General features: G+C 37.1%; 2 protein-coding genes across 3 annotated transcripts; both read left to right on the top strand.

Moving 5' to 3' along the window:
• Positions 1-632: 632 nt before the first annotated feature.
• Positions 633-11,693, top strand: LOC148274198 (uncharacterized). The gene is made up of 4 exons (XM_088237455.1): positions 633-985; positions 1,124-1,259; positions 3,443-5,443; positions 6,557-11,693. Exons 1-4 carry the CDS (start codon positions 969-971, stop codon positions 6,794-6,796), a joined length of 2,394 nt encoding a protein of 797 aa, XP_088093581.1. The 5' UTR covers positions 633-968; the 3' UTR covers positions 6,797-11,693.
• Positions 11,694-11,919: 226 nt separating this feature from the next.
• LOC148274199 (uncharacterized) lies at positions 11,920-17,928 on the top strand. 2 transcript variants are annotated; one of them, XM_088237453.1, is made up of 2 exons: positions 11,920-15,944; positions 17,681-17,928. In XM_088237453.1, the coding sequence occupies exons 1-2, from the start codon at positions 12,533-12,535 to the stop codon at positions 17,896-17,898; spliced, it is 3,630 nt and encodes a 1,209-aa protein (XP_088093579.1). In that variant the 5' UTR covers positions 11,920-12,532; the 3' UTR covers positions 17,899-17,928. The 2 variants fall into 2 exon arrangements, with proteins under 2 accessions (XP_088093579.1, XP_088093580.1); XM_088237454.1 differs by having other exon boundaries at positions 11,933-14,227; positions 17,681-17,882.
• Positions 17,929-25,324: the final 7,396 nt, after the last annotated feature.

Here is a 25,324-nt window from a genome sequence, read left to right on the forward strand (position 1 = left end):
TTCACCCTCTAATGGGCATCTTTAGACTAGTGAATATTATACAGTGTAAGGATAATTTATATAAAACTAAATGTTATCTTGAGTGTAGGCACATTTCAAAATAAGTTGAAAAATATAGAATATGCAATATTTCAATGGAACAGAGTGAAACAAATTATTGGAACATGTGTTGGCGGTTTACTTTAAGAGAAGATTCTATTATATGAAAAACATTTATTGTTTTATTACAATGTACAGGGTCCGACTACGGGGGCTAATAAGGGTGAGTTTTTGAATTCTATCTGCAGATTTATTAAAATTCTATAGCTATTATTTTTTATCCCATTTATTTCTAAAATTTCCAATTTATGTAACTTTTGACCTTTATTTCGTTTTTATGAATAAATTGTATACTTTTATTGTTTTGCCCTTGCCCCCTTGTTTGTCTTTGCTACATAGTTTTATGTTATTTTTGTTCAGTTTCTTGCATTTATGTTTCTTCATGTAAGTGTTGTAATTGGCATAGGCCGTAAATATAATAAATGAAAGTAGATTTGTATAGAATAAAAAAAAAAATGTACCATTTATGAAATTTATTAATAAAAAATAAATAAACAATAAAAGTAGGTACTTTTATCAAATTTGTGATACCCAACACCTAACAGCCTTCAAAACGAAAGACAAAACAATTCATAACATAAAAATGACAGCTGTCTAACGTCCTTAAAATGGAATCTTCGTCCTTTCTGCCATAATTATCTCGTTTATTATTTTGAAGATTCTATTTTCATTTTGTGATAAGCATTTTCAAAATGCCCTCCGTCTGTGCTATACGTTTAAACTATATTTACAATAGTTGAAATAATATTTCATTCATAATTCCTTGGTTAAGTTCACAACTCGATTAAGCAAAATTGCAACCAAAAGCCTTAATTCATAAGCAATACTTTATTTAAGTATTTATTTAAGGACCCCGTGTATTTCGAACCATGGGAGATTCTAAAGAGTGAGTTAGTTGTAATTTAAGTGATTTTTAAACACATTTAACCGTATGTCGAAATTGTCACAGACCAAACTTAATTTGCATAAATGTTAAAATATTTTTTTTTTAACGAATAATGTAGTATTTTTTTACTGTTTTCAGTGTATGTGTACAAGAATCGAATTCCAAACAGGAAAATTGTGAAGATTGGTATTCTACGGAATGTTTTAATTCTGAAGAAATAAATTTAAATAATGTAAATATGGGAGAACTAATACCCGCGGAAAATGACTACCAAGTAAGCTAGTTTAACTGAAGTATTATTTTTTTTTTATTCTGAAATATATTTATAAACATATTACGACAGACATGAAGAACATTTTACAGAAGGAAATATAGAAGTCTAGGCATCCACAGGGCTTATGACCTGTCACTGGCCGGTTTCAGTGGCCACTTTACACACTGTGTAACATTCACCATTCTCCCTATATTTGAACATCTATATTCCTTCGACTCTTCCATCTGTTGACGTTTTTTTTTTTTAATTTTAAGTTTCCCTCGGCACGGGACACCCCAGTGAGGGAACATTATTCTGTATGAAAAAAGAATACAAACAATGCAAAAGTATAAATAAAAATTAAAAATATGGTCACCGTATTACGGTGTTCATGTTAAGGACATCGAAAGAGTTCAGCATAAATTTTTGCATTTTATTAATTTTAAACTTGAATCAACAATATCTTGAGCCTGTCCAAATTCTTGTAGACAAGGACTGGATTCAACTCCCTGGGGAGCTGTTTATATTAACATATTACAACAGAGATGAAGAACATTTAAGAGAAGGTAATATAGAAGGCAGAAATATAGGCAGAATGGTGAATGTTACTCAGTGTGTAAAGTGGGCACTTAAACCAGCCATTGACAGGTCATAAGCCCTGTAGATGCCTTGACTTCTATATTACCTCCTCTTAAATGTTCTTCATCTCTGTTGTAATATGTTAAATTAAACTTGAATGATTATTTGAACATAATAGAGGTTAGTTTTATTTCGATGCATATTTTAAAAGTATTTTATTTATTAGTTTTATACTATAGGATGGGTGCGTTGATTTTAGGTTCAATAAGAAAGATGGATTACAATTGTTTATTTTTTTATTTTTTTTTTATTTATTTAACTTTTTGTACTTTGTACTTTAGCGGGCTTATTGCCAAATGGCAATTTCTTCCAACCAACCAATAAAATAAAAGTTTTATTTTTATAATTCAACTTACAGAACATAATCAAAATCAGATACATAAAAATAGAAATAAACATATTTGTTTATAAATTACCTTGAATCAAAACTATTACTCAATGGGAAAAGGGAAAAAAAAGGAAAAAGGAAAGGAAGAGAGTTTAAGGAAGAGAAAGGAGATGTTTCTTCAGACGTGATTTAAACAGAGATAATGTAGTAACATCTTTGATGGTGGATGGGAGATGATTCCACAGTCGAGCCGCATGGACACTATATGAGTTAGAGAAGAAAGAGGAATTGTGAATGGGTATTAAGAGAGTGCCTTGAGAATTAGAACGAAGAGGTTAACCACGAACTGATAATGGTTGAAATTTTTCACACAAGTATAAGTATACGTTGAACAGAAGTGAGAGGGAGTGATAGTCTCTCCACTGTCTAATTTTGAGCCATTTCAATTGCCTACGATAATCAGAAATATGGTCATATTTCCTAAGACCAAAAATGTACCTTATGCATGTATTCTGAAGTCGTTCAAGTTTATCGAGTTGCTCACAGCTTAAATCAGTCTTGGAAACATCAGCGTAATCTAGAATGGGTAGTAGTAATACTTGTACAAGGGTGCATTTAGTACTAATGGGTAAGAATTTTTGCAACCTTCTAAGTGAGTGTAGACTAAAAAATATTTTGCGGCTTAATTCATTAGTATGAGCTCGCCAGCTGAGATGTTCATCCATTTGTACTCCTAGATTTTTTACGGATTTCCTGTATTGAATATTGGTACCATTGACATTAAGAGGATTAAGTGTTTAGTTTACAGTTATTTATTAAGCAGTTACACACGAGTTACATCCCATTATTTTGTATAGAAGGAATTTACAACAGCAAACACTGGCGAGGAGCTAGTGGGCGGACACGAAATGCCAAGATGAAAATGTGAATATTCTTCCGATGTACGACATTTAATAACTTGTCCGAACTGACTTTGTATCGGATTACGCATTGCGGGCCTAAGCGGCATTCGGCTCTGCCAACTGTTGGTGTTACCCTCTACAATACAAACATTAGAAAACAGACGAAAAAATGATCTCCTTTAAAAAAAATAATTTACAATTGATGTCCGCTCGCAAATTTTAATATTCACGAGTGGAAATTTTCGCACATAATGGCCGCCCGAGTGTACTCCTTGAGCGGTTAATTTATTAAAATTTTTGACCACAAAACTAATGCTTAATTCATTTTATTTCAGGAAATTATTCCCACCGGCATCTCAGACATTGATGAAAGGCTTACTATAATCAAAAACAATTTTGACAAGTCATTAGAAGAAAATTTATCAATCAAAAATAACCAAACACCTTCTTTAGAAATATCAGATATAAAAGAAAATATTGAAAATGAGGAGTTAGGAATATGTAAAAATCCTTCGAATTTAAAAAACGAATATGAAATATTTGATGAACATGATTCAAAATCATCACAAGTATTTGATGACGCTTTAGAAGATAAAATAGATGATGAAATAAGCATACCTGCTGAGATTTGTAATGATAATTCGTTGCGTATTGATGACGCAATGATGAATGTTAAGAAAGACGATGATTTTATAAAAACAGACTTAGTCAATGAGATTACATCACAAATAGATACTGAAAGTGCTATTTTAGGAGAATGCAATGAAGAAACATTGTTAGTAAGGAATAATGATTTACTGGATAACCGGTTAGGCCCTAATGATGACGAAGAAGATGGTAATTGTTTGGAATTGAGTCAAGTAGAGTTAGAATCTAGAAATTTAATTAGAGCATCTGAGGAAGATTGTATTCCATACGAGTCTCTGTCTCCTCAGTCAGAAATTAAACAAGAAATTTTTGATAGTGAATGCCAACAGGCGATAAATTTCGAAGAATCAATAGAGGACTGTCACAAGAGTTATTTAATCCCCAGTGAAGGTAATGTGCTCGATACGGGACAACAATCGGAGGAAACTGACGAACTATATATCAAACAAGAGACGATAGAAAAAGATGCTTTGGATGGCGACAGCCAGTCTGAAATGAACGTGGAGTCGGAACAAAATGCCGATTTATTTGTACCTTTAATTAAGGAAGAAATTATAGATATTAATGAAAGAGAAACCGATGATCAGGATATTAGAATCGCAACCGATGTCAAGCAGGAATGTAGCGGGTTCGATTTCGATCAAATGGTCCACGTTAAGGAGGAGATAATCGCTGGATCTATCGTACCGTACTTTGATGAAAAATCCCGAGAACACGAATTGATTTTCAATGATACTTCATCGTTTGAACAAGTCGTCCCCGTTTCCCTCAAGAGTAACAGTGAGTTTCAAAACGGGGGCTTGTTGAAGCCTGACTCGATGGAGGACGAGGTCATCTTACCCCCGGTCGTGATTTTAAGTCAAGTACGAGCCAAATTAAAACAGCAAAATAAAGAAATCGCATTTAGCGGCGAAGGCCACATCTTGCAAGATATGGACGAGGACGTAGACAACTTGCTCGCGCCGCGTGGGTTCGAGTGTCCCATTTGCCAGAAAAAATATCAGAATATTGTCACATTTCAGCGCCACGAAAAGACGCATCAGAATGTCATTATTTTAGGAACTGTAGAAAAAAAATTGCCGAAAAAAAAGGTCGTCTCGGACGTGATGCTTTACAAAGAAGGCATTTATTCTTGCTCGTGCGGTAAGGATTTCAGGCGACGAAGCAGCGCGATGGCGTGTTTAAAAGCGCACAGGACCGCGGGGTATCCTTGCCAATGGTGTCCGTTTATCTATTCCAGCCGTTTCAATTTGAAGAGCCATTGCAAAAAGGAACACGCCTCTAAGGTGACAAAGCACCGGTGTCTCACTTGCAAAAAGTCCTTCACGCACAAGCGCGGGCTCGCGAGGCACACCCGAGTACACTTACGCGATTCGAAAAAAAAGCAGATAGTCAAAGAGCCAGAAGTCATATCTCTGGATTCCGAAGAAGACTCGACGAGTTCGCACTTGTCTTGCAAGTTTTGCAATATCGACTTTAGCAACAGTGCCGAGTTGAAGAGGCATTTGATCAGGAAGCACCCGGTTATTCACGATGTCGTGGATCTCGAGTCGGCCAGGAAAAAAGATCTTTCAGTGAAGAAAGAGATGTCTTACAAGTTCAAGTTTAACTGTAGAACGTGCGGGAGAGGGTACCCTACACTGGGAGCGCTCACGATGCACAATAAATCGAAACACAAAAAAGGAAAGGTATGTTACAAAGTTACTAATATTATAACTATTTTAGTCTGTCTGTTCACGATGACGCTAAGCCTATCCTATCCATACTCTCCGGATGCCACTGCGCCCATTATTATTAAAAACCTAAGACCTGCGGAGTTTTCCTGCTGTCTGTAAACAATTACTTGAAGATCACCAATAAATTTATCAAAAAAAAAAGTAATTATCTCCCTATTTAAGAATATTTTTTGCCTATATACTCATGTGATATCAATCTTGCCGCTCTGTTCGTGTGAAATCCGTCCTGTCTCTTTATTCATCTGATATCTGTTTCGTCTCTACTCATGTGACATCGGTCTTGTCTCTGTACTCATGTGACATCAGTCTTGTCTCTGTACTCATGTGACATCAGTATTTCTCTAATCATGTAATACCGGTCCTGTCTCTCTACTTATGTGATATCATTCTCTCTACTTTTGTGACATCAACTTTGTCTCTGTACTCATGTAACATCGGGCTTGTGTCTCTACTCATCTGATATCCGTTTTGTCTCTACTCATGTGACATTGGTCTTGTCTTTGTACTCATATGACATCGGTCTTGTCTCTGTACTCATGTGATACTGGTCTAGTCTCTCTACTTATGTGACATCACTTTCTCTACTTATATGACATCGGTTTCGTCTCTGTATTCATGTAACATCAGTATTGCCTCTCTAATCCTGTAAAATCGATCTTGTCTCTCTAATCATGTGACATTGATATTTTTTTTTACAATACGCCCAAGGGGCATTTACAAAAAATATACAGGTAAGTACAAACATAAACAACGCTTTTTTGTATACATGTAGAAACAATAAAAAGCATACTGCCATGCAAAATAAAAAGTGAAACTTTACATAGTAAAAAAGAAAAAAAAAATTTAAATGGATATAAGAAAAGTAATTAAATTAAAAAGCAAATTGTAAATAACTTGTAAAGAATTCAAACAAAAAAATAAATACATTTACATATACTTATAAGTATAAAAAATATTGTCTCTACTCATCCGATCTTGTCTCTCTACTCATGTGATCTTGCTTCTCTAATCGTGTGACATTAATCATTCTCTATCCCCTCACGTGACATCGCTCTCTCTCCCCAGGTGAGCTTCGAGTGCGAGCGCTGCCGCGAGAGCTTCCCGACTCGCAGCGAGCTGTCCTCGCACCGCCGCCTGCACTGCCGGGGAGTGGCCACCCCGGCGCCGGCCGCCCCTGCGCACGCCTGCGACGTGTGCGGCCGCTCGTTCCACGCGCACGCGGAGATGGCCCAACACCGGGACACCCACCCCTTCCTCACCTTTGCCACCGGCGACAACACCAACACGAGGATATTCTTCAAATAACTAAACTCAACTACGAAACATCATTAAATTATACCTATAATACGAGGTATATTCAGAAAGTAAGTCCGTTTGATGGGACACAATATATAAAGTATATGGCTTGAAAAATATAAAATATATGGCTGGTTTTTCTAGCCGATGTGAAGAACTGTAGATTTGTTAACATCGAGTGTGAGAAGCCATTTCTTGGTCCATTCATGGATACTGTCCAGGTCTTGCTGTCGTTGAGTTGAGTGAGTGAGCTACTTGTACCGGAAACCTGATGTATTGTTAACATATTACAACAGAGATGAAGAACATTTAAGAAAAGGTAATATAGAAGTCTAGACATCTACGGGGCTTGTGACCTGTCAATGGCTGGTTTAAGTGGCCACTCTACACACTGTGTAAACATCAAACATCAACAGATGAAAGAATCGAAGGAATATAGATGTTCAAGTATAGGCAGAATGGTGAATGTTACACAGTGTGTAAAGTGGCCACTTAAACCAGCCATTGACAGGTCATAGGCCCTGTAGATGCCTAGACTTCTATATTACCTTTTCTTAAATGTTCTTCATCTCTGTTGTAATATGTTAATATAAACAGCTCCCCAGGGAGTTGAATCCAGTCCTTGTCTACAAAAATTTGGACAAACTCAAAATATTGCTGATGTATTGTACCTAATTTTTTTTCTTAACATGACATCAGTTTCAGTGCTGCAGAGCAGCGTTTATTTTATAATTAAAAAATACATATTATAATTTGTTACCCACTAAGTCTAAAGACTTTTCGGTAAGACACATTTTTTTTTTATGACAGGTTTATATTACATTTATTTTATTTATATTTTACAGATTTATTTATAAACAGGCACTATAAAGTATCTAGAAGATATTTCTTCAGTTCTTTTTTTTTCATTTGAAGATTTTTCATGTTAATGATGGTTTGTGGGAGATCATTGAACAGTCTTGAAACAACGCATCATCAAAATACTCGTCTCAAAGTAATGTGGCGCTACCCCAGTAGAGCCGCCCATACGGACAAAAATCATTTTAGGAAAATCAATCACGAAGTTAGCTATAGTTTACAGCAAAACAGTGGGCCGTTGGTACTCAAGTCGAGAATCTCAAGCGCATCGCAAAAACCGAACCAAAAATTTGCATCACTTTTTTTCTGTGCAATAGGACAACATCCGTCTCTTCAGCTGTGGTGCATCCGAGTATATTACACTCCCAAGCAAGTAAAAGAGCGATGTTGGGCATTCCAATAATGATTAGTATAACTACAGTAAAACCCTTGTTTTACGTTTTTCAAGGGAGCAGCAAAAAAAGTGTTGAACTGAGGAAAACTAGCGGCCTCCGTGGTGTAGTGGTCAATACGCTTGACTCACACACGAAAGGTTCCGGGTTCAATTCCCGGTGAGAACACAGTAATTAAAATGTGAATTTTCTCAAGCTTGGGTTTTCTGCGATGTAATTCACCACTGTAATTGGACCTCCTGGCTTGTTGTGGTCCAAAAATAAATAAATAAAACGCTAAAGTGGGGAAATTAAAAACTGCAGAAAAATTGTAAAAACAGTCATAATTGGGGATTATTAATATTTAACAAGATTTCATTTTTAAAAATGTATTTTTTTAATCAATACCACAAAGTGTTCATTTTATTGAATTAAAAAATAAGTTTAAATAATTTTATGTAGGTACTTAACCTTAAAAACACGAAAATAATGATTTTGATTTGCATAAAATGCATATAATATTTTTTTCCCTAAATATTGGGTATCATATAAATTTTATTTATATGGGATCACTTTTTTTCGTATGGCACCACAGAATTTTAACTGTCATTTACATCGCGACAAATTGTTTCACACTTTTATGATAACTGTTTAAACTATTGTCTTTTCACATTATGTTAATGACTTCAAATAATATTTTTATTACAAAATTTTTAAACTTTCTGCATCGTAATTTATTCATGTAGACTTTATTCTTCATGCGTCAACCGCATGTCACAATTTATTAAATGTAAAAAATTAGACACTTAAAAAAAATGGTCAACCACACTGAACCTACTTTGAATTTAGTTTGAGACAACAATTTACACATTTTTTTATTTATCTTAAATATATTGAGCATTTTGCGCAAACGCGCGGCTCGGCGTCTTTTGACAGATCAAATGAGTTTCGAAAAATTTTCAACGTAAAACCGGAAAATGAAAAACATAAAAAACGTTGATTGGGGGGGATATTTGAATGAGAATGTAGGGAAAAAAATGGAACCCAAACATTTCGGCGGGAAAACGTAAAATTGAGGAACGTGAAAACGAGGTTTTACTGTATGTTGCAATGTCCAAATGTTTGCAGACAGGCCGGATTTCCTCCTTAGGGAGTTATTTATATCTAAATTTGTAGCAACCGAGAAGTAAAACACTTTTGAGACACTTAGATCTAAACAAATCCATAGGGAAGAAATCCAGCCTGTCTGCAAACATTTGGACATACCCGAAACATTGTTGAATAAACTTATTGGTTAATGAGGAAGTGAAAAAATGGTAAATCGTTTTCAGGCTTTGCCTAGTAGATGAGGTGAATTGGTTCAGCCAGATGAATCTTATTGGTATATATTCGAGATTTTATATTGATATACAGGGTGTTCATTAAACCCTGTCACATCAGAAACCATGATGATCAGTATGAGTGAAAAGGCATATTGGCACATAAAATTATTTTTTAGAACGAATGGTTGCTTACTTCTGCAATTTTAAATATTTTATTTTAAAAAAAATTCTTGGTTCTAAATATGCTAAAATGTCTTCTTGCCCATACTGATCATTGTGGTTTCGGATGTGACAGGGTTTTAAGAACACCCTGTATAATATCAATATATAATCTCACCCGTATCAATGAAGGAAAAACAGACGGAAGAGTTGAAGGAATATGGCTGTTCAAAGATAGGCAGAATGGTGATTATTACGCCGTGTGTAAAGTGGCCACTGAAGCCAGTCAATGACAAGAAATGCCCAGGCTTCCATATTTCCTTCTCAATATATTATTTTAATGTTACTTTTGTCGTGCAACTGTACCGCAGTGATATTTTTAACCCATCATGACTTTCTCATCATGTAAACAATGAATGTGAAGCAATGGTTTCCTAAGAGAGTGGTGCCGTCATCTAACGGCCGTCACAGAGCGGCCGACGACGTCATCAAAACGTCTGTACAAACCAGATGACGCAGGTTTCCTAGAGAGCGTCGATGTCAAACAGCGGTGCCATCATTAGCAGGACGGCTGTCAGCGGTACAAACAGTTTTAAAACGTTTTTCTCGTGTACTAGTGTGTTTTGTGTCTGAAATTGAATATAAACGTGATTTGGACTTAAAAATGATGAAATTTTTATTAATTTTAAAGAAAATCATGAGTAATAATAAAATGCCATGGGCTTCGGGCCCAAAGCAGCAAAATTCTGAGTTTTGAAAATAGGCGTCTCAGAAGAATATTAGGCGTGCGGTGGTTTGACTTTGTGAGGAATGAAGTGATAAGAGAACGGACGCAGCAAACTCCGGTGACAACTGTCATCAAGCGGGGGCGATACGGTTGGTTTGGCCATGTGCTGCGGATGCCTCCCGAGAGCCTTAACCGCGCTTGCCTACTTTACAAGACATCAGGTTCTCGGCGTCCTGGACGTCCACTGCTGACTGTTCGTCGGCAGTTCGTGTCGGAACTACGGGATGCAAACCTGACTTGGGAGGATGTACAGGAGCTGGCAGCCGGCAGAGATGCTTGGAGGATCTTTGTGGACACCATATGCTCCAACTAGGGAGCGGACATGGAATAATAATAAAATGCACACCAGCATGATTTTTAAATACCTCTCTCCTCTACATGATAGTTTGTCTATTTTCCGCCGCAGTATGTCTCAGTTATATTTTATTTATTTATTATATACACGGTCTAAGCCAATTACAACAGTTATGTAGGATGATATTGTTAAGGGTTGAGCTCCTACCCCAGTTGGAGATTGACAGAGAAGAAACGAGGTTGCTGTTTGATGTTTGTTTATTACATGGCGAATAAATTACAAATATACGAGTTAAAGTAACTGCACTGGAACTGAGTGAACTAGACTGACTGACTTGACTGGTCGACTGAACTTGTTGGGCTGACTGGCGTTGTCACGCCCCGTAATCTTTTTATAGGCGACGTTCCTTTGTAGTTCATTTCTTCATGGTGGGGACGATGTTAATGTACTGCAGAACGATGCTCCTGATGTTATGTGCCATACTGTTAGAGTTGCATTATATGTCGTATTGGATTCTATAGAAAATGATGACATTGCTTTCTTCGGTTAACGCACTATTTCAGGTGAAATGTTTTTAGCACGCGTGTGCCATCGATTATGCATTATAAATCCTACAGTTATATGAAGAACATAAAACTCTATAGCAAAGATGCCCTTTAAAATATACATATGTAAGTTTTCATTTTAGCCATTATTTAATTATGTGCGTGCTTCCACTTTCCATTATGTTGTATCCCAGCTAAACACAGGGCTCCTGGCCTCATAGAGTTTGGGATACGTTATTATTATTTATTTGTAATATATTTGATTTGTATGTATTTGTATGAATCAATTAATTAATTAATTAAGGATTAACTGGAGTCAATGGATTTTCAAATTATAACAATGAATTTTATAATGTTCCTCTGAAGTTGACATCGCTGGTCACCGTTAGAACGGCCTCCTTGTTCGCTCACTGCATCACGACATACGGCCGCTAGATAACGGCGCCGCTTTCTTAGGAAACCATAGCCTAGAAGTAAAAATCGATTATTTAAATTAAAGAAAAAGCCATTTGTAAATATGATTTTATTTTGTACATAAATTATTATAATAAATGCCATTTCTCTTGCAATGTGTTGTTTTTTTTTTATTGTGTATTCAACCATCTGGATTATTATCTCATTTAAGGCTGTAGTCGGGTAAAACGCACGAAAAATTAGGAAATCATACGATTTTGCTATTTTAAATTAATGTTTTTTTTTTAATCGCGCAATAATAAAAGTAAAAAAACATTAATTAAATAAAAGCAATATTTTTATTAAAGTATTTCTATTAAAAAATATACTTAAAAGTTTTATATAGGTAACTAAAATATTATAACGATGGCAACCCCGTCAGGATGGCAACACTCAGACACTTCCGCCACCCCTAGGGCCAGCAGCCTGAAGCTCTGCCCTCTCTCTCCTCCTGCAGAACTCACCGCGTACGCATCGTTGTTGTGTTGCTCCGTGCTTATTTTCTCTTTGTGTAATAAACTGTGTTTTAAGAACTGCGAGTTTTATTAATTGGGATAGATCCTCTTATTGTTTACACATCAGAAGTGGGATTAACCACGAGTCGTAGTTTTTAAATCTTATTTTGTTTGTTTTGTTTTACCCTCAACCGCCATTTTGAGATCGGAAAAAAGGACGCTTAGCCGCCATTTTGTTTATGTGTTTTGCGTGTTTTGTTTTATGTAACGCCACAATTCGATCGTGTTTAGACGTTTTACGCCACATCAATTGTCGGACGATTTAGATTTATTTCTGTGTTTGTTTCGGACGCTTGTCGCCAAACTTCTGTGTTTTGTTTTTCAAGCAACGCCACAATTCGATCGTGTTTAGACGTTTTATCGCCACATCGATTGTCGGACGACTTGATCCTTTAGTGTTAAATTCTCGTGCTTCGTTTATTTTCGTCGGTTACTCGAAGATGCCGCGAAGCAGACGTGCATTTGACAAGTCGGCGAACACTACCGAACGCGCTCACGGCAATCACGACGATTCGGACGAAGACATGGAACCGTCGCGGGTCGTCTTCGAACGATTGTTAGAAACGCGCTTAGAGGGAATGCTTGAAAGATACCTCGAGAAGCGGGACGCATCGGCGCCAAGACCAGCTACGGTGGCCGTCACCCCGTCAACATCGGCACCACGAGCGTCTACGTCAGCGCCAACTGTCAGAGGAGACAACATCGTCCCCAGCTTTGATCCCGACGACAAGACGTGTTCGGTAGTCGGATGGCTAAATAGAATTGACGTCCTAGGCAAGGTTCACGGCTGGGACGAGTACTCAAAGTCTTGCTTTATGCAAACGAAGCTCCGAGGGTCGGCTCGCCGCTGGTATGACCAGTTGTCGGAGTATGACATGTCCTGGGAAGGATGGAAGAAGGCCCTGGAAGGAGCATTCCCCAGATGCATAGATTACGCCGATACCCTGGAAGAGATGATGAGAAGGCGAAAACGGCCGGAAGAGTCCATGACTCACTTTTACCATGAAAAGCTTCTGCTGGTGAGGAGGTGCCGCCTGGACGACCTGGCAGCGATCGCTGTAATTATCCGAGGATTACCAGTGGAATTACAGCCCCACGCTAAGAGCTTCCGATGTAGTTCCCCGGATGAGCTGTACTCTGGCTTCTTGGCGTACCAAGACAATTACCAGTCTCCGTCAATGGGTATGTCAAGACATAGGGATGTGTCGAAGCACACATCGAGGCAACGTGTCCCTCATGGACGAATTAATGATAAGAGAGAATTCAAAAAACGGAAAGTTGTATGCTTTACATGCGGTAAAGAAGGCCACTTTGCTAAAGAATGTAGGGGTAGTGCAATGCCAACCAGAGAAATAAAGCAATGTAGAGTGTGTGGGAAGATGGGACACGTGGCAGAGGCCTGCTTTAGACGTAAGAAGGTGGAAACAGCTGTCCGCTTGGTATGCCTAGGACAGGCAAATCGGGCCTACCACAAGGAGGTATGCATTCATGGCAGGATGCTAAGAGGCTACATAGATACTGGAAGCCAATCCAACATAATGGCATTGAAGGCATGTAGCGCACTAGCCTTGGAGATGGAAGCCTCGTCCACTGCAATTAAAGGCTTCACAGGAGGGGTGGTAATTACCAAAGGAGTGGTGACCTTCAACGTTACAGTGGACGATGTCACCACACACACTACCGCGCTGGTCACAGATGTGGACATGGAGGGAATTGACTTATTGATCGGGCAACCCATTATCAATATGGAGGGCGTTTCCCTGGTGGTCAGAGGAGAAACTGTCAAGCTGTCCAAAGACATTCAAACTGACTTTGGACAACAGATTCGGCTTGAAGCCACCGATTTTAATATATCGTATCCGGTGACCTGTTCGGAAGATATTATGATCATGCCCAACACGGTTTGCCGGGTAAAAGTTAACATTTCAGGTACTGAATGCTTGACAACGGCACCACGATGCTACGAGATGGGACCTAAGGCGTACATGATGCCAGGCGCCCTCTTGAGCAGCGATGACCCTCATCTGACGGTGCATAATCTTGGTCAGGAGCCGATTACCTGGAGCCAAGGCCAGTTGCTGACCAGGGCTCTTGAGTGTGAGGGAGCCCCAAAAGGTCAGGCCCCTGGTGAAACTGTAAGTACCTTATGTTATTCTTTGAAAGCAACTGATTTGGATGTTGGACGCATTAGTACTCAGGAGATGGAAATGCTATTAAAGGTACTGAACACTTTCAATTCATGTTTTGGGAGTTCAACCTCTGACCTTGGGTGCACACATCTTGGAGAGATGGTAATCAAGACAAGCTCGGATAAACCTGTGTACCATAAGCCATACAGATTATCATTCTCCGAGAGAAAGATTGTCCAAGAAAAGGTTGATGACTTGCTAGCTAATGGGATAATTAGAGAATCCGACTCAGATTATGCAAGTCCGGTAATTTTAGTAAGTAAAAAGACTGGTGACTATAGATTGTGTGTTGACTATAGAGCGCTTAACGCCATCACAATTAAAGACAGATTTCCGTTACCCCACATAGATGATCAAATTTGTAAGTTATCTAATAAAATGTATTTTACAAGTTTAGATTTGACCCAAGGCTATCACCAGATTCCTATCGCAGAGGGATCGATACCCAAGACGGCATTCATAACTCCAGATGGACAGTACGAATATCTTCGTATGAGTTATGGATTAGCTAATGCACCATCAGTATTTATGCGTACTATTAAGAAAGCTTTAAGCAAAGTACCAAAGGAAAGTATTCTGGTTTACATGGATGATATCCTGATCCCGTCATCATCAGTAAAGGAAGGCTTGGATTTATTGAAGATAGTATTGGCACTTTTAGCTGATGCGGATCTGAAAGTAAAGATTGAGAAGTGTTCTTTTCTACAGCAGAAGATTACCTATTTGGGTCACGAGGTTACCAGTGATGGGGTAGCCCCAGGAGTAGGTAAGATTTTAGCTGTGGAACATTTTGTGGCTCCGAAAAATGTTCATGAAATACGCCGTTTTGTTGGTTTGGCAAGTTATTTTAGAAAGTTTATTAAAGGTTTTGCTACCACAGCTCGCCCCCTCACAGGGCTAACTAAGAAAGATGTAGCATGGGAATGGGGCCCTACGCAGATTAAGGCATTCGAGTCCTTGAAGTCCGCGCTAGTTTCCAGACCTGTTTTAGCTATTTATGACAGAGAACTAGTCACTGAATTACATACAGATGCGAGCAAACTAGGTCTTGGCGGAATTCTTATGCAAAATCAGTTAAGTGGAGAAATTAAACCAGTAGCTTATTTTAGTCGAGTCACGTCAAAAGAAGAAGCTTTCTATCACAGTTATGAACTAGAAACACTAGCAGTTGTTGAGTCCATAAGACGCTTTCGTGTATACTTGGTGGGCATTCATTTCAAGGTAGTCACAGATTGTTCCGCAGTTAGATCAACCTTTGTGAAGAAGGATATGGTACCACGTATAGCCCGTTGGTGGCTTATGATCCAAGACTATGATATGGAAATAGAATACCGTCCTGGTGACCGCATGCAGCATGTAGATGCTTTAAGTCGAAACCCTGTCCCTTTGGAAATAACTGTAAATATGATTGAGACAGATGATTGGTTACTCACCTTACAATTACAGGATCCTAAAGTCACTTCAATCATAGAGCAATTAAGAAGTGGTACAGCAAATAAAGACATTAAAAATGACTTTAATGTTAATAATGGGAGGTTGTATCGAAAGACGTTAACAGGTGACAGATTGGTCGTTCCCAGAATGGCTAAGTGGATGTTAATAAGGAAGTTCCATGATGATATAGGGCACCCGGGACTGAATAGATGCGAACAATTAGTTAAAAGTGAGTTTTGGTTCCCAAAAATGATATAAAGAAATATGTTAATGCATGCATTAATTGTGCATTTGCTAAGGGTCAGTATGGCAAAAAGGAAGGAAAGCTCCACACGATACCCAAACTAGATGTCCCTATGAACACCGTTCATGTGGACCATTTAGGGCCTTTTGCCAAGAGTAAACTAGGGAATAATTATTTACTAGTAGCGGTAGATTCATTTTCCAAGTTTGTGTTTGCATTCCCTGTACGCACTCTAAGGTCGGTAGAGACCATAAGAAAATTAAATGAGATGTTTTGCAGTTTTGGGGTTCCCAGTAGAATAATCTCAGATAGAGGAAGATCATTTAGCAGTAGGCATTTTAAACAATTTTCAATTGAGAAAAAGTTTAAACATGTCCTTAATGCAGTTGCAACCCCTCGAGCAAACGGTCAGGTGGAAAGGATGAACAGGACCTTGTTAGATGCCATGCGAGCTACTGACATGGATGCAAGATCTTGGGATCTGAGCATACCTGATATAATATGGGGCATCAATAACACCGTTAGTGCTAGTACTAAATACACCCCTTTTCAGTTGATGTTTGGACACAGTAGTAATTTGCTGGGTGACATACATCAACAAGATAGCGCAATAGAGACTTCAGACAGAGAGTGTTTATTAATGGAGCGAAGAAACGAAGCTAAGAGAGCCATGGAAGTAGCAGCCCAACGTATGAAGGAACAATATGATAGACGTCGCAAGGAAGCGCACAGGTATAGGTTAGGAGATCTTGTACTATGGAAACATGGTGGCGTACAAGGGGGAGCGGGAGTCAATCACAAGGTAGATCCAGTGTATGGTGGGCCATATAAGGTAACTAAAGTTCTCTCGGGTATTGACCGTTACGAGATAAGAAGCATCAAGGGGATGCGAGGCTACAAAAAGTTTGTGGTTTTGGCAGCGCCAGATGCTTTGAGACCTTATAAAGGGGTACCTGATGATTCCAGTGAATCTGACAGCCAAGGTAGTGATGTGGATAGAGATGATTTGATAGACCTTCTTGAAGGTTAGACATATATGTGACTACCTATGTATTCGCTGAGCCTGTGTATAATGGCTGTATCATGTAAACTGTTATTTATACAATTCTATTCATTTTTATTTATTTATTTATACATTACTAACAAAATATATATTATACATTCTATATTATATATATCATTTATATATTGTACAATATGGTGGGTGCACATATATGATAAGTCACAGGATGTGGCGGTTATATGATGCAGGACCCCATTTTGTCTGTTATTGGATTGCAATGATGAGGGCACATATGAGCTTGCTGTGTGAACTGGCTATATGATGATAAGACCCCATTGGATGTGGAGTTTTAAAGGGTGATGAGCGCACATATGAGCTTTCTGTGTGAAACAGCTATATGATGGAATATCCCACCTTGTGCATTGTTGGAATACAATGGTGAGCGCACATATGAGCTTGCTGTGTGAACTGGCTATATGATGCTATCTCCCATTGTAAGTGTAGTTGATAGATGGTGTGCGCACATATGAGCTGACTGTGTGAAACAGCTATATGATGGCCCATCTAGTAATCACCAGAACTGAAATGTTATTAGAATAACACTGTGTTATGTGTCGCTAATAGGTGGCCGTTAGTGGTGTTATTCTGGTTACTTTTCAGTACCCCTTCTTATTTTTTTCTAGTTGAACTAATTATGTTGTTTGCTTTATGTTGTGAGGTCACAATCAAGATGCAGGATGGCCGAGTATAACGATGGCAACCCCGTCAGGATGGCAACACTCAGACACTTCCGCCACCCCTAGGGCCAGCAGCCTGAAGCTCTGCCCTCTCTCTCCTCCTGCAGAACTCACCGCGTACGCATCGTTGTTGTGTTGCTCCGTGCTTATTTTCTCTTTGTGTAATAAACTGTGTTTTAAGAACTGCGAGTTTTATTAATTGGGATAGATCCTCTTATTGTTTACAATATAATTACTTTTCGACCGGCAGATTACGCCATTTCAAATTTAGACTAAACTTTGGTATCTCGATTCTCATATTACGACAAAGTATTGAACAAAAATTTATTAAAATGATTTAAAGATAATGAATTGAAAATTAAAATGGCTCAAGAAAAATCTTATTTTTTTGTTTTTGAAAAGAAATGCAATCATTTTAAATCACATATTTTTTTGTGAAATTTTTCTTTATTTCTACGTAAAATTATGCCTTCGGTAATATGTACTTAAAAAAATTGTTATTGAAATGTTTTAGTTGAAACCTTTTTTTATAGAAATGTATTCTCCTTTTTTTAAAGAAGATAATTTTGTGCCTCGATTATGAACGCTATCTTCATCTGTATATATCGAGACGGTATACTTAAATTCTGTACTATCTGTATCTTACGTCGGTATAATCTACCTACTTGTCATATCGACATCATATGATCGAAACAAGCCAATGGAATGACCGCAAACAATTACTCCGCGTTCTTTACGTCATTAACATTAAAAATAGTTCTCACTTTTATTTTAAATGGGCTTCTGTAACAAAAAGTGCTAACTTTAAAGCGATTATAAATTCCAATAAATGCCAATTCAAGCAAAAAATGCTCGCTTGAACATGAATTTTGCATCACTTTTGAAATTCACCTAGATAGTACGTTTAACGATCGTCTGTATGTATCTGCCGATCGACTACAAAGCCGGCTCCTTTAACGTCTCGATACATACACTCGGAAAGATAGTAAAACAGATGGAAAAAATATAATAACTAAATTATTTTTTTAGAGTGGTAACTTTCTGACGCATATAATCTGTGTCTGACGCCTAGATACTCTTATTTGTTAATAAGAGAGAACCTAGCGACATTATTTCCACATCTAGGCGTTCGTTTAATTAAAGTGACAGCTATGTCCTTAAAGCTAAGGCTTAAGGCCAAAGTTTAGCCTTAATTTGAAATGGCGTACAAATATTTATGTGATTTAAAATGCTTGTATTTCATCCAAAAACTAAAAAAAAAAAATTTGCTTCAGCTATCTTCATTTTCAATCTATTATCTTTAAATCATTTCAACAAATTTTAGTTCAATTTGAGTATGTATATGAGAATCGAGGCCCCAAAGTTTAGTCTAGAAATACCTTGAAAAATATTGCTTTTATCTAATTTATGTTTTATTATTGCGCGATTTTTAAAAAAACAAACTTAACAAAATAAACATAAAACATCTTTGTTTTCAACCACTTATTTTTTATTTTTCTACCGACCGGTTTCAAAGCCACAGAAGCTTCTTTATCAAGGTATACTCAACTAATGAATTCTCAACAATATTTTGAGTTTGTCTGAATTTTCGTAGACAAGGACTGGATTCAATACCCCGGGGAGCTGTTTTTATTAACATATTACAACGGAGATGAAGAACATTTTAGAGAAGGTAACATAGAAGACTAGGCATCCACCTATGGCTTATGACCTGTAATTGGCTAGTTTTAGTGGCCACTTTACACACTGTAAAATTCACCATTCTGACCATATTTCAAAATCTATATTCCTTTAATTCTTTCATCTGTTTGTAATGTAATGCCTGCGGCTTTTTTACAAACACTATACACGACTCCTCGCCGTATGTATAGTTGAACTGTAGATAGGGGTGGCTCTGTAGCTGCTGTAGTCCGGCTGATATCCTTCCAGAAGGGCAGGCGGCGGAGTCGAAGGCGGAGGGCGTAACTCCAATAAAACACGCTTAGTATTGATTTATACACAACTTTATTTACAAAAAACATACAGGTTTTATTAATTCATTTGTACCGTGTCGCGGTCGGACAGGGTACGGGACAGCATACATAAGCTGCGGGAAAGAGCGAGAAGGGATCGGGCTACCCCGGATTAACTCGTAGCGCGCCCTCTTATTGGTTGGACATTTTTATATTTTATTTTTACATTATTACTTTGAAGTCAAATAACTTCCTCGGTATATATTTCACATAAAAATGAAGTATGTAGGCATCATCCCCATGTCTTAATTAATGCATAAATAACTCGGGAAAAGATCCTACATACTGATTAAAAAGGTGACACACGTTTTAGTGGTATTTAGTAAGGCCTAGAACCTCACAATCCTATACATATTTGTGGCAAGTCTCGATATTCTAACGCCTGCCCCCGCAAGTGACATAATTAACCGTCTTTATTAAAGGGGCAGCTTATTAGAATACGAAATCGAGACTCCTAGCCGAAATAAACATAAAAAACCAACATATAAAAAAGTTCGTAAAAACACCGGTGCCGGTTATTCTTATTAGAGCGCCGCGTGTAGCCCTAGCGACGACTCAAAAAGCTCCAGCTGTCATCGGGGTCTGACAATTTCTCGGTGCCCTGTCGAACATTTTTCCCCGTGCAGCAATCATCTCCGTCTATAAGCCCGAAGAAGGGCCGCTAGGCTCGATGTTGTTTTAAATTATCGGCACTTGCCGCCGCGTTCCGTCTTTTTCGCTATACGAGCGTTGATGTCCGATACAAACACTGTCAACGCGTTTGGACCAATTAAGGTTGCGATCTATAGTAAGACCTAGCACCTTCAAGTGGTCCACGTAATCCAACCGGACTCCGTTCGTGTGAATGGCTGGCTGGCGGTGACTATGACCGCCCTCTGCGATGTATCAGCTCAACCCGAGCTCTATCCTCCCCGGTTCCACCTCGGTTTCGGGCTGAAATAACTTACCGATTGATTGAAATCAGCTTGGATGGTTTCTCAAAGATGACTGCAATACTGCTAGTACAAGCTACCTACACTCAGTTGGGATTTGTAACAATGTGTTTGTATCAATTATTTTTTGTATATCTATGTAAAAAGTCTAAAACAATTCCAGGGGTCGGGTGTGAATCCCGAAGTCCAAAATTGACACTGTCAAGTCAGATTTTTAAAAAATATAGTAAAATATATACATAAATCAGCATATTAGACACACAATCAAAAGTCTATACGATGAATAGTCATTTGTTGCTTATGAACGAACATCATTATATGAATGTAGGAAATTAAAAAAAATAATTTTGCTATAGCATTTTGCTATGAGATATATCTCAAAATGACAATTTTGGACTTGATTCACACCCCGACCCGGGAATTCATTGTGTAACAAATATGTATTTTACGTACTAGACATTAGACTATTTTTTTAAAAAGAGTCATTGACACATTTCTGGTCATGCGGCTACAAGAGGAGATCCCAGCAGAATGCTCGTACGAAGTTGTTCTGTAATTTTATCTTTTGTGGCCCCGAGAGTATTAAATGTCCTGGATGAACATATTAAAAACACATTGCTCAAGGCAAGAGGCACTTCTTACACGTTGGTCCAAGATCCTTCAGTCTTCTAACTAAGGAATTACAAAACATTAATTCACCGGTACAGTTTAAAGTAGGTTTCAGGGCTTGGATTAGCATGGAAGGAACAGATACACATTTAAAAAAATAAAATGCATACTGCAAATAAATCCTGTTTTCGTAATATCAGCATATGTTAATTTTGTTTTTCTTTTCACGGTCATGTCATACCATATTTATATGCTATAATCTTATTAATAATTAAAAAAGGAATGGCCCACGCTCAGACGCTGAAGTCTTTGTGGGCATATAGGTTAATTGGTTTAATAACGTTTTTTTTATTGTTATTATTTTGTTAAATAGCTAATCTTAGGCATGTTTCACATTTTGTAAAATGTTTCCCTCGGCACGGGACACCCCACCCCAGTGAGGGATTATTCTGTATATAAAAAATACAAACAATGTAAAAGTATAAATAAATAAATAAAAATATATATTTATAAAAAAACATACTAAAAAATGTTTTTTTCACCAGCGGGAAAAATAAGCCCGTACAGGACAGACGCAATCAATCATTTCTAGAGTAATAATATATAGATGTAATGATTTTTAATTTTAATTTTTGCTATTGTTTAATAATGTGCATGCTTCCACATTCCATTGTGTTGTATTCCAACTCGACACAGGGCTCTTGGTCTCATATTACAATAATGAAAAACAGGTATAAGTAACAATGTATTTTATTTAACACTTGATAAATTTTCATAAACTATTTGAACACAGTAAAAATTAAACAAATACAAAACATATTTATAAATTTTAATAGAAGGTAACGATAAAATATGGTTGCATAATATAACTTATTTTTTTTGATAGACTATTGATCAAAAACTCAGAGTAATAACGCGCTTTAATCGGGAACTACACTGGCTACGTTTTCCACAGAGGGTCGAATACAAACTATGTTGGCTTATGTATAAGTCACTGCACAACTCTGCTCCGGAATATCTAAGAGAACTATGCATTCCAGATGAACTAGCTGACAGGCGTCTCACGCTTAGATCAGCTACGTCTACGGCGAGAGGAAAAGTTATTATACGTCTACGCAAACAGCGCACTAAATTTAGTGAACGCGCATTTGCGGTCGCAGGCCCTATGGCATGGAATGCTCTCCCAGCAGAGGTGCGAGGCTGTGAAAGTGAAGTGATGTTTCGGAAAAAAACTTAAAACCCGCTTGTTCTCTAAATCATTTGAATAAATCCGTAGCATGTGACAACAAAATAAATTGTTTTAATTAAATTACAAATTTAAAAGCTTCAATTAAATCGATTTAACAGTAGAATCACTATGTAAAGCGCCCTTGAGGTATTTTATTACGAAAATGGCGCTATATAAGTTATCCATAATAATAAGCTTTAGACGTCCTTCCGCTCTATTGCATAGAACAAAGGCGTTGTTTGGTTTGGTTTAAAAACAGACATTTAACGGACAAGCTGCGCTTGAGATTCTCGACCTACAGCCAATTGTTTATTATTATTGGTTATAGGCAGGCAGCCTTTGCTGATGTCTCGCGTACTGCTTTTTGTCCAAGCTCTTCTTCCTTCAAAAAAGCATCCAAACCTCCCAAAAAAGCCCTATCGCCATGTTTTATAGAACGGAAGCGTTGTTGGTTAGCGACAACTTTACTCTGCTGGGGGCCATTTTGTTTTGTTTGACAACAGACGCGTAACGGTCCTAACGGACGCTTTTGTCGCTGTACTTGGCTTTCTTTGTAAATAATTTGTACATTTACGTTATAATAAATAAAAATCGACAATGGTAAATTGCAGAATATTTGGTTGCAGCAGCAGGAGCGTCAAAGCAAAGAAATATCATCAAATAAAACACTAACCACACCTTTTCTTATATCAATCTCAGAACAATAGCGGGAAGACGCACTATTACCCTTTGACAACTCACAGTTCAAAACTGATAGATTTGTTTCTTACTAAAAGGTGTGTCCGCTTACCGCTTTTGTCATAGTTTCTAGTGTTAAAAGTTTTTTTAGTGGACACATGGAGCAATTCTTATTATATTGTGTTTATTAACAAATGGTCATTTACCGGTGCTTTGACCCTAATATCATACATTTTTTATATTTCATTTTTTATACAAAAGTATTTATTTATTTATTTAACTTTTTGTACATAATGTTATTTGTACATTGGCGGGCTTATTGCCAAATGGCAATTTCTTCCAACCAACCAATAAAATAAAAGTTTTATTTTTGTAATTCAAGTTACAGAACATATTCAATAGAAAAAAAAGATTAAAAATTTAAAGATATATAAAAATAGAAATAAACGTATTTGTTTATAAATTACCTTAAATCGAAACTATTACTCAATGGGAAAAAGGAAAAAAAAGGAAAGAGGAAAGAGGAAAAAGGAAAGGAGGAGATATTAAGGAAGAGAAAGGAGATGTTTCTTCAGACGTGATTTAAACAGAGATAATGTAGTAACATCTTTGATGGTGGATGGGAGATGATTCCACAGTCGAGCCGCATGGACACTATATGAGTTAGAGAAGAAAGAGGAATTGTGTATGGGTATTAAGAGAGTGCCTTGAGAATGAGAACGAAGAGGTAAACCATGAACTGATAAGCGTTGAAATTTTTCACACAGGTATATAGGAGCGTTAGGACTATGAAGTACATTAAACAGAAGTGAGAGGGAGTGATAGTCTCTCCGCTGTCTAATTTTGAGCCATTTCAGTTGCCTACGATAATCAGAAATGTGGTCATATTTCCTAAGACCAAAAATGTACCTTATGCATGTATTCTGAAGTCGTTCAAGTTTATCGAGTTGCTCACAGCTTAAATCAGTCATGGAAACATCAGCGTAATCTAGAATGGGTAGTAGTAATGCTTGTACAAGGGCGCATTTAGTACTAATGGGTAAGAATTTTTGCAACCTTCTAAGTGAGTGTAGACTGAAAAATATTTTGCGGCTTAATTCATACAAAAGTACGACCTTATACTAAAATAAAATAACAACAAATCATAGTCCGAGTGTGTCTCAAGTCTGAAGTCAGAGTCGAAAATATGTTTTGTTATAAAATTAACATATCATAGTATTAACGTTAACATTATTTTGGGAATGTCCAAATTTTTGCAGTCAAATTCTGGATTATTTTTGACATCAATTAGATGTCTCTAGTTATCTCCATACTTTCGTTCTCCATAGTGGGACAGCACACATGCAAATTCAATAGTCGGACCGAGCATATTTGAAGGAGAAATTAAAAATATACAAATTCTTCAAAATAAGGCAATGAGGATTATACTCAAAAGAAATATCTATTCTAATTTAGAAAGGATGCACAAAGAAACTGGCTCGCTCACAGTAAAGCAGCAAATTAAATATAATGTGGCGATTTTTAAACATAAAATAATTAAGGGGATGAATAAATAGAAACAATATTAAAATTTAACCAACAATGTCATACATATGAAACAAGGGATAAAAAAAGATAAGATTAGCAATGAGGAGAAAAACAGAATCTCAAAACTCATTGTACAAGGGATTGAAGCTGTACAATGAGTTACCTGAAAAAGTAAAGGAAATAGAAAATATCAAAATATTTTAAATTAATTTGAGAAAAAATGTTATTGAGAAATTTTGATAAAAAAAATGTAATGTTATTAAAAGTTTGATATAGACCGAAAGTACCGCTGTGCCAAATCCAGCAATTCTATAATTTCTTTTATAAAAATAATTCTCTGTAAACGCGTCTATCTTAAAAAATTACCGTTAGATTTTTTTTTTGTAATTAACAAGGACCCGTAATGCGCCTTTCGAAGGGTCGTTGAAGCTAAGTGATGAATGTCCGTCCGCTCAGGCAATCGAGAGCCTATTGTTCTTACCGAGAAGGTACCTCCAAGAACCGGCCACATGTTAATATTTTTGAAGCTAGATACAATTTTAAAAACGCGAGTTTAACATAATATAAATATTTTAAAATCAATGTAACATTTATTTACACTAAAAGCTTATTTATTCTCATGTTTGTAGAATCATATAA

This window comes from Micrasema longulum, unplaced genomic scaffold, assembly GCF_059751315.1.
Source record: "Micrasema longulum isolate JH-2025_06_02 unplaced genomic scaffold, ASM5975131v1 h1tg001724l, whole genome shotgun sequence".
NCBI lineage: Eukaryota > Metazoa > Arthropoda > Insecta > Trichoptera > Brachycentridae > Micrasema > Micrasema longulum.